General features: G+C 41.7%; 1 protein-coding gene across 2 annotated transcripts in view; it reads right to left on the reverse strand.

Annotated features, from left to right (window-relative positions):
• The window catches only part of SUGCT (succinyl-CoA:glutarate-CoA transferase), a 791,249-nt gene that overhangs the window by 693,501 nt on the left and 83,403 nt on the right, over positions 1 to 14,345 (reverse strand). For both annotated transcript variants that reach the window (XM_055421153.2, XM_055421151.2), the window contains one exon: positions 4,433 to 4,524. In XM_055421153.2, the coding sequence (XP_055277128.2) occupies positions 4,433 to 4,524 (92 nt within the window). The remainder of the gene's footprint in view (positions 1 to 4,432; positions 4,525 to 14,345) is intronic.

The raw sequence follows: 14,345 nt of genomic DNA on the forward strand, positions 1-14,345 counted from the left end.
GAGTTGGACACGACTGACATGACTAAGCCGCAGCAGCAGCAACCTGTAACCCATCTGTTCTACTACGAGGTATATATACCCAAGGGAAATGAGTGTGTATTCAAAATTGACAAAAACTGGAAACAGCTCAAATATTCATTTTCAGAACAATGGATACACTGTGGTATAGTCACACAACAGAATACTATACCATCACTGATACACACAACAATCTAATGAACCTCAAAAAATTGTTGGACAAAATAAGCCAGACACTAAAAAGCATATACTACAGGATTCTATCTGCACAAGTGCAAAATAGGTAAACTAGTTTACAGCAGCAGAAGTCAAAATAGTGGTCACCTCTAGGAGGAGGTGGTGTTGTTTGGGAAGAGGTATGAGGGGACTCTCTGGAGTGATGGAAATATGCTGTATCTTGAACTGGGTAGTATTTATCCTGGTGCATATATTTGTAAAACATCACTGAACCATACCTTTAAGATTTTTCATTTTGTTATAATATAAGGTATACTTCACCTTTTATGAGATTTAAAAACCATTAAAGATGGGCTACTACTTGGCCATAAAAAGAATGAAAAGCCATTTGCAGCCATATGGATGGACCCAGAGATTATTGTATTAAGTAAGACAGAAGAAGACAAATATCATATATCACCTATATATGGAATCTAAAAAAAAAAAATGGTACAAATGAACTTATTTACAAAACAGATATAGACTCAAAGACATAGAAAACAAACTTATGGTTATGAAAGAAGATAACTGGGGGAAGATAAATTAGAAGATTGGAATAAACATACACTAATACATATAATAGTTAAACAAGTTACTATCATTATAGTACAGGGAACTATATTCAATATCTTGTATAACCTATAATGGAAAAGAACCCAAAAAATAATATATATATTTCCCCTGGTCATGTATGGATGTGAGAGTTGGACTGTGAAGAAAGCTGATGGCCGAAGAATTGATGCTTTTGAACTGTGGTGCTGGAGAAGACTCTTGAGAGTCCCTTGGACTGCAAGGCGATCCAACCAGTCCATTCTAAAGGAGATCGATCCTGGGTGTTCATTGGAAGGACTGATGCTAAAGCTGAAACTGCAATACTTTGGCCACCTCATGCGACGAGTTGACTCACTGGAAAAGACTCTGATGCTGGGAAGGATTGGGGGCGGGAGGAGAAGGGGACAACAGAGAATGAGATGGCTGGATGGCATCACCGACTCGATGGACATGAGTTGGAGTGAACTCCGGGAGTTGGTGATGGACAGGGAGGCCTGGCATACTGTGATTCATGGGGTCGCAAAGAGTCGGACACGACTGAGCAACTGAACTGAACTGATATATATATACACACATATATAGCTCAGACAGTAAAGAATTTGCCTGCAAGGCAGGAGACCCAGGTCCAATCCCTGGTTTGGGAAGATCTCCTGGAGAAGGAAATAGCAACCCATTCCAGTAGTCTTGCCTGGAGAATTTCATGGCAGAGAACCCTGGTGGGCTATAGTCCATGGGGTCAAAAAGAGTCAGACACAACTGAGTGACTAACACTTTCTTTCCTTTGTCACTTTACTATACAAATGAAATTAACACAACATTGTAAATTAACTATACTTCAATTTTTAAAATGACAAAACTTTAAACGATTGAGCAATCGTGGGGGGAATACAGTTAATAATTATATAATACTGCTGTTTTGTAACAGATAACCACTAGATTTAACAAGGGATCATTTTGAAGTGTATACAAATACTAAATCATTATGGTGCACCCCAGAAACTAACATAGCATTGTAATCAATCAATCATACTTCAAAAACAAAGTCATAGAAAAAGAGATCAGATCGCAGACACCAGAGGCAGCAGGTGTGACGAGTGGGAGCTGGATGAAGGCAGTTTAAAGGTAGAAACTTTCAGTTATAAAATACCTATGTACTGGGGATGTAACATACAACATGATAGAGATAATTAACACTCCTGTACCATATATATGAATGTTGTTAAGACAGTAAGTCCTAAGAGTACTCATACCACAGGGGGAAAAAAAAAATTTTTCTATTGCTTTAATGCTATATCTGTATGAGACAATAGTTCACTAAGTCTATTGTGTTCACCATTTCATCATGTATTTAAGTAAAATCATTATGCTGTACACCTTAAAGTTAAACACTGCAGTATGTTAATTATATCTCCAAAACCTGGGAGAAAATTTGAGAAAGTATACTACCGTGTTTTTTAAAAGATGGGAGAAGACTATTGTGTTTGTTTTTGAATAGAACACCTCTGAAAGCATGCAAAAGAAAAGTGATAGCATTGATTCTCTCTGAGGAGAAGCAGGCAAATTGAGGACAGAGGGAAGGAGATTTACATTGTAGACTCAGATAGAGTGACAAAGACAAGTCACAATGCTACATGATGTTCCACTTCAAAGTGAAAGTGTTAGTGACACAGTCATGCCCAACTGTTTGCGACCCCATGGACTGTAGCCTGCCAGGCTCCTCTGTCCACGGAATTCTCTAGGCAACAATACTGGAGTGGGTAGACATCCCTTCTCCAGGGGATCCTCCCAGCTTAATTTTATGTAATTTTCTATCATTTTTAAACTCTTCCATGAGTATATATCTAATCTAGTCAACCAAACTATTACTTCCAGAGTAACATTAAATTATTTCTGGTATCTAAAACAACACTACATACAGATGGTCAATACATCTTTGTCATTAATTGATGTAATTCTTGATGCTTAAATGTATCACAATGTATGAAGTGTAGTAGCTCAGTCGTATCCAACTCCTTACGACCCCGTGGACTGTAGCCTACCAGGCTCCTCCCTCCATGGGATTCTCCAGGCAAGAGTACTGGAGTGGGTTGCCATTTCCTTCTCCAGGGTATCTTCCCAATCCAGGGATTGAACCCGGGTCTCCCACATTGCAGGCAGACGCTTTAACCTCTGAGCCACCAGGGAAGCCCCATCATAATGTATAGGTGAATTAGTACTTAGAAAATGTATTGTGTGAAATTTCTCAGTCATGTTCGACTCTTTGTGACCCCATGGACTTCCAGGGGTCCTCTGTCCATGGAACTCTCCAGACCAGAATACTGGAGTGGGTAGCCGTTCCCTTCTCCAGGGCATCTTTCCAACCCAGGGATCGAACCCAGGTCTCCTGCAGGCAGATTCTTTACCGTCTAAGCAACCAGGGAACATGTACTACCTATGTCTTTAGTATTTTTATTCAGTGTGTTCACACTTTTTTTTTTACTTTATTTAATGGCATGTTTAGTTTCCCCCAGGAGTCCATTTTCTTTGATCAAACTATGCCAACCAAGGTCCGTCTAGTCAAGGCTATGGTTTTTCCCATGGTCATGTATGGATGTGAGAGTTGGACTGTGAAGAAAGCTGATCACCGAAGAATTGATGCTTTTGAACTGTGGTGCTGGAGAAGACTCTTGAGAGTCCCTTGGACTGCAAGGAGATCCAACCAGTCCATTCTAAAGGAGATCAATCCTGGGTGTTCATTGGAAGGACTGATGCTAAAGCTGAAACTGCAATACTTTGGCCACCTCATGCAACGAGTTGACTCACTGGAAACGACTCTGATGCTGGGAGGGATTGGGGGTGGGAGGAGACGGGGATGACAGAGAATGAGATGGCTGGATGGCATCACCGACTCGATGGACATGAGTTTGAGTGAACTCCGGGAGTTGGTGATGGACAGGGAGGCCTGGCGTGCTGTGATTCATGGGGTCGCAGAGAGTCGGACACGACTGAGCGACTGAACTGAACTGAACTGAACTGATCCACATTTTAGGCATCTATATACTTTAGGGGAACTTCCCAACCCATCATCATGGAGAAGAGTGTTATAAAGTCAAATAATTCTTTCACATCAGAATCAATGCATATAACAATCAGACACAACTACACCCAAGGCGTTAAGTAACAAATTTGAAAATAAACAACCCTTTACAGTATTCCAGAGGGAAAAAGAAACCCTCCACTATGTATATAGGTCAAATGAAAGTTGTTTTTCAGTCGCTCAGTCATGTCCAACTCTTTGTGACCCCAGGGAGTGTAGCACACCAGGCTCCTTTGTCCCCTGGGACATCCACAGACTAGTCTAGTTCACACAGGAATATTCCAAGGTCACACAAAAGTGCCTTTACTAACCTTGAGTAATACAATACATATGGAAAATGTGTTCACCCCTTGATCTATTGCTTCTTGCTAATAAGACTGTTATTTTCCATGGAGCCATATTGACATTTAGCATCAAGTACATTCAACACTTCCATTTTTAAAGGCATTCACTTTCCATGGTTTCTTTCTAAAATTGACTCATGTTTAAGCCTATGGGGTCAGTAAAGATGATAAATCCTTTGGAATAAATAGGGGAAAAATTATGACTATTCTAAAGAAAGATACTTACCTCAGGTCCTGTGATATGCATTAGACCAGAAACAGCAGAGGCAATAGCATCGTAACCAGCTCGCTGAGACAGTGGACCTGTCTGACCATACCCTAAGACAACAAGAATAGATATATTCAGCACCACCCAGGGAGAGCAATACTATAATGTGTGCTGTGCTAAGTCACTTCAGTCGTGTCCGACTCTGTGCGATCCTATGGACTGTAGCCCGCCAGGGTCCTCTGTCCATGGGATTCTCTAGGCAAAAATACTGGAGTGGGTAGCAATGCCCTCCTCCAGGGGACCTTGCCAATTCAGGGATCAAACACGCATCTCAGGTCTCCTGCATTGGCAGGCAAGTTGTTTACCACTAGCGCCACCTGGAAGTCCAATAGTATAATAGCATGTTAAAAGCATTTGTGTCCAGAAATCCTGAGCATGTTGTTGTATTAAACCTACACTATCCTTTGAAAGTGAAAGTGAAGTCATTCAGTCATGTCCAGTTCTTTGCGACCCCATGGACTGTAGCCTACCAGGCTCCTCCATCTATGGGATTTTCCAGGCAAGAATACTGGAGTGGATTGCCATTTCCTTCTCCAGGAGATCTTACTGACCCAGGGATTGAACCCAGGTCTCCCACATTAGGCAGATGCTTTACTGTCTGAGCCACCAGGGAAGTTCCTTTGAGGGAGGCAGTAAAAATTTAATTACGGTGTTACACCACAGACGGTTGCAAATTTATAACTTGTGGGCCAGATTCTCCTTGTATGAATGTTTTGTCTGGCCTGAAGAGTGTTTTGAAAAGTTTTTACTTAGTTTCCCAAGTTTAAAGATCAGGAAATAGCACATAAAATACAAATTTCTGGCTTTACCTGAAAAAAAAACAGAAAAATACGCTCAAACCTAGGCTCACATCCTCACATGGAAATAACCAATAAGCCACATTCTTCCCTTTGCACAGGGCATAAATTCTGCAATCTGCCCCAATTTCCACCCCTCCTTAATCCTTTATGGTTTAGTCTGATTCAGTCATTCACCAATAGGTATTTGCTACTCTTGTTCTATAGCAAACAATATGCAAAATAAAACAAAATGGTATCTCCTTAGGTTTTATTTACAAGTCTTCTCAAGTATGCAAAGAAAATATAAATGAAAATTTTAAGTAAGTATTAGTCACTTCCGTTCCGTTCCGTTCCGTCGCTCAGTCGTGTCCGACTCTATGCGACCCCGTGGACTGTGGCCTACCAGGCTTCTCCATCCACGGGATTCTCCAGGCAAGAATACTGGAGTGGGTTACCGTTTCCTTCTCCAGGGGATCTTCCTGACCCAGGGATCGAACCCAGGTCTCCCGCATTGGAGGCAGACGCTTTAACCTCTGAGCCACCAGGGAAGCCCCATTAGTCACTTAGTAGTGTCCAACTCTTTGCAGTCCTACAGACTGTAGCCCATCAGGCTCCTCTGTCCATGGATTTCTCCAGGCAAGACTACCGGAGTAGTAGCCATTCCCTTCTCCAGGGGATCTTCCCGACACAGGGATCAAACTCAGGTCTCTCACACTGCAGGCAAATTCTTTACTGTCTGAGCCACTGCTTGTAATGTGGGAGACCTGGGTTCGATCCCTGGATTAGGAAGATCCCCTGGAGGTGGGTTGCCATGCCCTAAAATTTGAACAAAAAGAGAATTAATATATCGCCTGACAGTGCTTTTTAGAATTACAAACAGAAGGGAAAGCTATCACCTTTCCTTTGCCATCAGCAAAAATTAGAAGAACAGAAAACATATTTTATCCTGCTCTCCTCGGTCCTGGGCTTACTATTGGATAATATGAGGAGCTACATGAATCTGTCTCCAAATTCCATATATTTTGCTTGCTCCTCCAAGCAACCTGGAACACCCTCCCCCCATTTCATTCTGTGTATCTGCATACCACACATCCTCCAACTCTAAACTGAAATGTGTCCTTACCAGAGAGCTCTTCTCTGGAGAACTTTTATGAGAGATCACTCTCACTGCTCACTCTTAACCCCCTTTCATGATTGTATTTGACTTTATACCTCTTATCACCACAAGATACATAATAAAGTTCAGTTATTTTCTGTGTCCTCCCTACTCAAAGGTACGCTCATGAGATGTTTTTTTCTAATTCACTGCAGTACTGCCAACATCTAGAATAGAATTCAGTAATGGTTACCAAATGAATACATGAATGAATACTGGTTATAAAAAAAGTTATCTTTTAAGAAAGAAACAAATTAATTACTACAGAAACTGAAGAGGCTTTTTCCGCGGTTTTGTTTTGGACCAAAACGATGACGTAGGAGGCCGTTTTCCTCCTCCCGTGCACACAGTGAGTACGCAGCTGCACACAGCGCGCTGCTCTCTGAGAGGAAGTTGAGAATTGAGAAGCTAGAGAAATCTACTAGACGGAATCCTACACATCAGGTAACACAGAAAATATCCAGAAAAGGCTGAGACACTCTCACCACTAACCTCGCTCCAGGCACAGCACCATACAATTAGGCGGAAACTCCAAACTCCTAGCGTCTCCCTAAGGAACAAATAGTACAGGCAGCACATCAAGTGTCCCGGCTTTTAAGGCTCCTCCCTGAGGAATGGTCCCCTAAAACTCCTATCTCTGACAGCCGGAATTCATGAGTCCTACAGGACTATGGCAGACAAAGAAGCTAATTACAGGCTCATGAACATTAACCACAGTTATCCCCCCCAGGTCTCAAGACTGGAGGAGCAGCAAAAATGGCCATCTCCCAGTCCGCCCCTAGAAAGGCTTTAACTGCATACTTTACAAGCTGCTGCCTAAGGATCCTGACACTAGTTGAAATCTCGCTGACCCTACCTAATTGACATCTAACTGGAACCTAAAGGAATCAGTGGGCATTTACCCACCTTCTCCGTGCAGCTCACTCCCACAATAAAATCACCATCATCTCTCTAGAAGGAGTTTCCTGGGAGATGGGCCCCCAGATCACCTGGTTCCGACTACCAACAGTGCCTGCAGTTAATAAGTCAAACTGGACTATAGCAAAGAAATAAGCATCTTTTTAATGGGCTCAGGAATACCCTCCCCTCACACACACAGCTATCTACCCAGATTCAGTGCAAAGCAAGAAGACAAATATGCCAATCTCCCAGTTTCTCCTCAGAAACTGCTTGACAGCATACGTTCCCAGCTGTTGCCTGAGGGTCTGGCTTCTAATCAGTCTATATCCAGGCCTCACAACAGACATTCCCTTTGAAACATTGACGGGTCTTCTCATACCCTAAATTACTAAAAGGCACGAAATAAAAAGACAGTGGCTTGCATAATCACAAAGGTTCGCGAGGCAACCATGAATTCAGGCTGGGTTAATACACAGGATTCATCTCCTATGCAAGACTAATCTGCCAAGACTGAAAGAGGTGATGTTTTAGCTAATGTATGAAAACCAACAAGCATTCAAGGAAAATGAAGAAACATGTGAATATGTTCCAAACAAGAAAACAAGTCTCCAGAAACCAATCTTAATGAAACAGACAAAAGCCATTTATCTCACAAAGAGTTCAAAATAATGCTCAGAAGGATGCTCACAGAGGTCAGGAAAGCAATGCATGAGCAAACAAAGATTTTTCAGCAGAGACTGACAATATTAAAAAGTACCAGAGAGTATAAAGAATAAAATAACTAAACTGAAAAATTCAACAGAAAGGTCCAACAGCAGACCAGATCAAATGATAATATCAGTGAATTAGGAGACAGAGCAGTGGAATACAACCAAGCAATGAAGCAAAAAGAAAAAAAAAAAAAAGACAAAGAAGTGAAGATAGCTTAAGAGACTTATAAGGCACTGAAAATGGGTCAATATACACATTATAAGAATCCTAGAAGGGGAATCAGTTCAGTCAGTTCAGTCGCGCAGTCATGTCTGACTCTTTTTGACCCCACAGACTGTAACACACCAGGCCTCCCTGTCCATCACCAACTCCCAGAGCTTGCTCAAACTCCTGTCCATCAAGTTGGTGATGCTATCCAACCATCTCATCCTCTGTCGTCCACTAGAAGAAGAGGAGGGCTTTATTCAAAGAAAAATGTAGAACCCTCATAAGATTATCAGTGGATTCTACCTTGCAGGTCAGAAGGCAGTGGGATGAGATATTCAAAGTACTGAAAGGGGAAAAAAAAGACTGCCAAACAAGAATACTCTACTCAATAAAAGTCTTTCAGAAATGAAAGAGAGATAAAGACTTTTCAGAGAAATAACAGCTGAAGGAATTTATCACCACTAGCCAGGGACAGGGGAGCCTGGTGGGCTGCCGTCTATGGGGAGGCACAGAGTTGGACATGACTGAAGCGACTTAGCAGCAGCAGCAGCCTGTTCTTACAAGGTATGTTAAAGGGATTTCAAGCTGAAACAAAAGGATGCTAATTAGCAACATTAAAACATGAAAGTATAAAACTCACTGATAAAAGTAAATATATGGTTAAATTCAGAATGCTCTAATATTATAATAATGGTAAGTAAATCACTTATAACTGGTATAAAGATTAAAATTAAAAGTATTAAGCCCACCTATAACTACAAGAATTTGTTAATGATACATAATATTAAAAAGATGTAAATTGTGACATCAAAACATTAAATGCTGGAGAAGAGTGAAAATGTAAAACCTTTTTATACATTTGAAGTCAAGTTGCTATCAGCTTAAAATAAATTATTATAGCTTTCAGATGTTTTATGTAAGCCTCATGGTAACACAATGCAAAATTCCATTGTAGATACACAAAAGAGAAGCAGATACACAAAAGAGTAATCTAAGCATATCACTATAGAAAATCATCAAATCACAAAGGAAGGAAACAAGAGTGAAAGAAAGGAACAAAGAAATTATAAAACAACCAGAAAACAATTAACAAAATGGCAATAGTAAGGCCATTGTTGTTGTTCAGTCACTAAATTGTGTCTGACTCTTTTGCAACCCCATGGACTATAGCCTGCCTGGCTCCCATTCCCCAGGCAAGAATACTGGAGTGGATTGCCATTTCCTTCTCCAGGGAATCTTTACAACCCAGAAATCAAACCTGCATTTCCTGCATTGAAGGCTCTTTACCTCTAAGCCACCAGGGCTTCCCAATGGAAGCTGTAACTATCAAAAATTACTTTAAATGAACATGGGATAAATTTTCCAGTCAAAAAACACAAGAGTGGTTGAATGGATAAAGTAAACAAGACTCAACTATATGCTGCTTACAATACAGCTTTAAGAACACAGACTGAAAGTGAAGGCTTGGGAAAAGGCACTCTGTACAAATAAAAATCAGAAGAAAGTAAACGTATCTATACTTATCAACTAAGGTAGGCTTGAGGACAAAGATAAGAGAAAAACAAGGTTATTTTACAGTGACAGAGGGTCAGTCCAACAAGAAGACCTAATATATGTAAATATTTATGCACCCAACATACAAGCACCTAGACATATAAAGTGAAAGTGAATTCGCTCAGTCATGTCTGACTCTTTGCAACCCCATGGACTATAGCTTACCAGGCTCCTCTGTCCATGGGATTTTCCAGGCAAGAGTACTGGAGTGGGTTGCCATAAAGCAAAGATTAATAGACCTGAAGGGAGAAATAGACAGCAAAGAAATACGAAAAGATAAAATGGTTGTCTGAGGAGGCCTTACAAATAGCTGAGGAAAGAAGAGAAGCAAAAAGCAAAGGAGAAAAGGAAAGATATACCCATCTGAATGCAGAGTTCCAGAGACTAGCAAGGAGAGAAAAGAAAGCTTTTTTTAAGTGAACAATGCAAAGAAATAGAGGAAAACAGTAGAATGGGAAAGATCAGAGATCTCTTCAAGAAAATTAGAGATATCAAGGGAAATTTTCATGCAAAGATAGGCACAATAAAGGACCTAAGGTATGGAAATGGTAGGGACCTAACAGAAGCAGAAGATATTAAGAAGAGTGGCAAGAATACACAGAACTATACAAAAAAGATCTTAAAGATCCAGATAAACATGATGGCGTGATAACTCACCTAGAACCAGACATCCTGGAGTGTGAAGTCAAGTGGGCCTTAGGAAGCATCACTACAAACAGAGCTAGTGGAGGTGATGGAATTCCAGCTGAGCTATTGAAAATCCTACAAGATGATGCTGTGAAATACCACATTCAATAAGCCAGCAAATTTGGAAAACTCAGCAGTGCCCACAGGACTGGAAAGGTTAGTTTTCATTCCAATCCCAAAGAAAGGCAATGCCAAAGAATGTTCAAACTATTGCACAATTGCATTCATTTCACATGCTAGCAAGGTGATGCTCAAAATCCTTCAAGCTAGCCTTCAACAGTATATGAACTGAGAAATTCCAGATGTACAAGCTAGATTTAGAAAAGGCAGAGGAACCAGAAATCAAATTGTCAACATCTGTCGGATCATAGAAAAAGCTGCTGCTGCTAAGTCACTTCAGTCGTGTCCGACTCTGTGTGACCCCATAGACGGAAGCCCACCAGGTTCCCCTGTCCCGGGGATTCTCCAGGCAAGAACACTGGAGTGGGTTGCCATTTCCTTCTCCAATGTGTGAAAGTGGAAAGTGAAAAGTGAAAGTGAAGTCGCTCAGTCGTGTCCGACCCTTAGCGACCCCACGGACTGCAGCCTACCAGGCTCCTCCATCCATGGGATTTTCTAGGCAATAGTACTGGAGTGGCTTGCCATTGCCTTCTCCGATAGAAAAAGCTAGAGAATTCAAAAAACATCTACTGCTCCATTGACTACGCTAAAGCTTTTGACTGTGTGGATCACAACAAACTGCGGAAAATTCTTCAAGAGATGGGAATACCAGACCAATTTACCTGCCTCTTGAGAAATCTGTATGCAGGTCAAGAAGCAACAATTAGAACCAGACACGGAACAATGGACCAGTTCCAAATTGGGAAAGGTGTACATCAAGGCTGTACACTGTCACCCTTCTTATTTAACTTATATGCAGAGTACATCATGCAAAATGCCGGGCTGATGAAGTACAAGCTGGAATCAAGATTGTGTGGAGAAATATCTATGACATCAGATATGCAGATGACATCACCCTTATGATAGGAAGCAAGGAGGAACTAAAGAGCCTCTCGATGAGGGTGAAAAAGGAGAGTAAAAACCTGGCTTAAAATTCAATATTCAAAATATGAATATCATGATATCTGGTCCCATCACTTCATGGCAAATAGATGAGGAAAAAAATGGAAACAATGACAGACTTCATTTTCTTGGGTTCCAAAATCACTGGTCAGTGACTCCAGCCATGAAACTAAAAGACACTTGCTGCTTGGGAAAAAAGCAATGACAAACATAGACAGAATATTAAAAAGCAGAGACATTACACTGCCTACAAAAGTCCATCTAGTCAAAGCTGTAGTTTTTCCAGTAGTCATGTATGGAGGGGAGAGCTGGACAACAAAAAAGGCTGAGTACCAAAGAACTGATGCCTTCAAACTGTGGTGCTGGAGAAGACTCTTGAGAGTCCTTTGGACTGCAAGGAGATCAAACCAGTCAATCCGAAAGGAAATCAGTCCCAAACATTCACTGGAAGGACTCATGCTGAAACTGAAGTCCCAATACTTTGGCCACCTGATGTGAAGAGCGACTCGTTGGAAAAGACCCTGATGCTGGGAAAGACTGAAGGCAGGAAGAGAAGGGGACGACAGAGGACGAGATGGTGGATAGCATCACAGACTCAATGCACATGAGTTTGAGCAAACTCTGAGAGATGGTGAACGACAGGGAAGCCTGATGTGCTGCAATCCATGGGATCGCAAAGAGTCGACAACGACTGCGTGACTCAACAACAACATTGACAGTGCGTGCATGCATGCTAAGTCACTTCAGTCGTGTCCGACTCTTTGCAACCCCATGGACTGTAGCCCACCAGGCTTCTCTGTCCATGGGATTCTCCAGCCAAGAATACTGGAATGGGTTGCTGTGCCCTCTTCCAGGGGATCTTCCTGACCCAGGGAGCGAACTGGTGTCTCTTAGGTCTCCTGCATTGGCAGGCAGGTTCTTTACCACTAGCGCCACCTGGGAAGCCCCACAGTAACAGAAGGATACTTTAATAACCCATTTTCAACAACAGCTTGATCATCTAAACAGAAAATATTGAACTTAAGCTACATATTAAACCTAATGGATTTAACAGACATTTACATAATATTCATCCATCAGCAGTAAAATACACATTCTTCTCAAGCACACAGGGAATTTTTTCAGAATAAATCATATGTGGGCCACAAAACAAGGCTTAAACTTTAAAAAGACTGAAGTCAGGAGAGACGCCCGGCTCCCGGCGGCGCAGACGCGAGAGACGCCCGGCTCCCGGCGGCGCAGACGCGAGAGACGCCCGGCTCCCGTTGCAACCGACCACGTGCAGAATCGTGGCTGAGAGGAGCTGCCCCGCGCCTAGAGTTACGGCGGTGGCCGAGAGGAGCTGTACCACGTCCAGGAGGCGGTGGCTGCTTGGGCACCGGAGGGCCGGGAGGAGCTGATCCACATTCAAAGCAGGAGGGGCAGCCTTGAGGAGATACCCCTCGTCCAAGGTAAGCTGCAGCGGCTGCGCCTTGCTGGAGCAGCTGGGAAGAGATACTCCACGACCAAGTGGAATATAAGAATCCAGTGTTCTGGGGAGGAAGGAACAAGACGGCGAGACCACTTTCTTCCCCACAAATTCATCAGAAGAACATTTGAACGTGGAGTAAAGTCCACAAAACAACTTCTGAATACTGGCAGAGGACATCAGGCTCCCAGAAAAGCAGCCCATTGTCTTCTAAAGGAAAGAGAAGAAATCCAGCTCCACCCACCAGAACACTGACACATGCTTCCCTAACCAGGGAACCCGGACAAGTCACCTGTCCAACCCCACACACAGCGAAGAAACTACATAATAAAGAGAACTCCACAAACTGCAAGAAGAGGGAAAGGACACCCCAAGCAAAGCAATATAAGCAAGATGAAGAGGCAGAGAAATACCCAGCAAGTAAAGGAACAAGATAATTGCCCACCAACACAAACAAAAGAAGAAGATATAGGGAATCTACCTGATAAAGAATTTCGAATTTTGATGGTGAAAATGATTCAAAATCTTGAAAGTAAAATGGAGTTACAGATAAATAACCTGGAGAAAAGGATTGAGAAGATGGAAGAAAGATTTAATAAGGACTTAGAGGAAATAAAAAAGAGTCAATATACAATGAATAATGCAATAGATGAGATCAGAAACACTCTGGAGGGAACAAACAGTAGAATAACAGAGGCAGAAGACAGGATAAGTGAATTAGAAGATAGAATTGTAGAAATAAATGAAACAGAGAGGAAAAAAGAAAAACGAATTAAAAGAAATGAGGACAATATTAGAGACCTCTGGGACAATGTTAAACGCTCCAACATTCGAATCATAGGAGTCCCAGAAGAAGAAGACAAAAAGAAAGACCATGAGAGAATACTTGAGGAGATAATAGTTGAAAACTTTCCTAAAATAGGGAAAGAAATAATCACCCAAGTCCAAGAAATCCAGAGAGTCCCCAACAGGATAAACCCAAGGCGAAATACTCCAAGACACATATTAATCAAATTAACAAAGATCAAACACAAAGAACAAATATTAAAAGCAGCAAGGGAAAAGCAGCAAATAACACTCAAGGGGATTCCCATAAGGATAACAGCTGATCTTTCAACAGAGACTCTTCAGGCCAGAAGGGAGTGGCAAGATATACTTAAAGTGATGAAAGAAAATAACCTACAGCCCAGATTACTATACCCAGCAAGGATCTCATTCAAATATGAAGGAGAAATCAAAAGCTTTACAGACAAGCAAAAGCTGAGGGAATTCAGCATCACCAAACCAGCTCTCCAACAAATGCTAAAGGATCTTCTATAGACAGGAATCACAGAAAGAGTGTATAAA

Source organism: Moschus berezovskii, chromosome 3 (genome assembly GCF_049115385.1).
Source record: "Moschus berezovskii isolate FMDL1 chromosome 3, NW_MosBer_1.0, whole genome shotgun sequence".
Lineage (NCBI taxonomy): Eukaryota > Metazoa > Chordata > Mammalia > Artiodactyla > Moschidae > Moschus > Moschus berezovskii.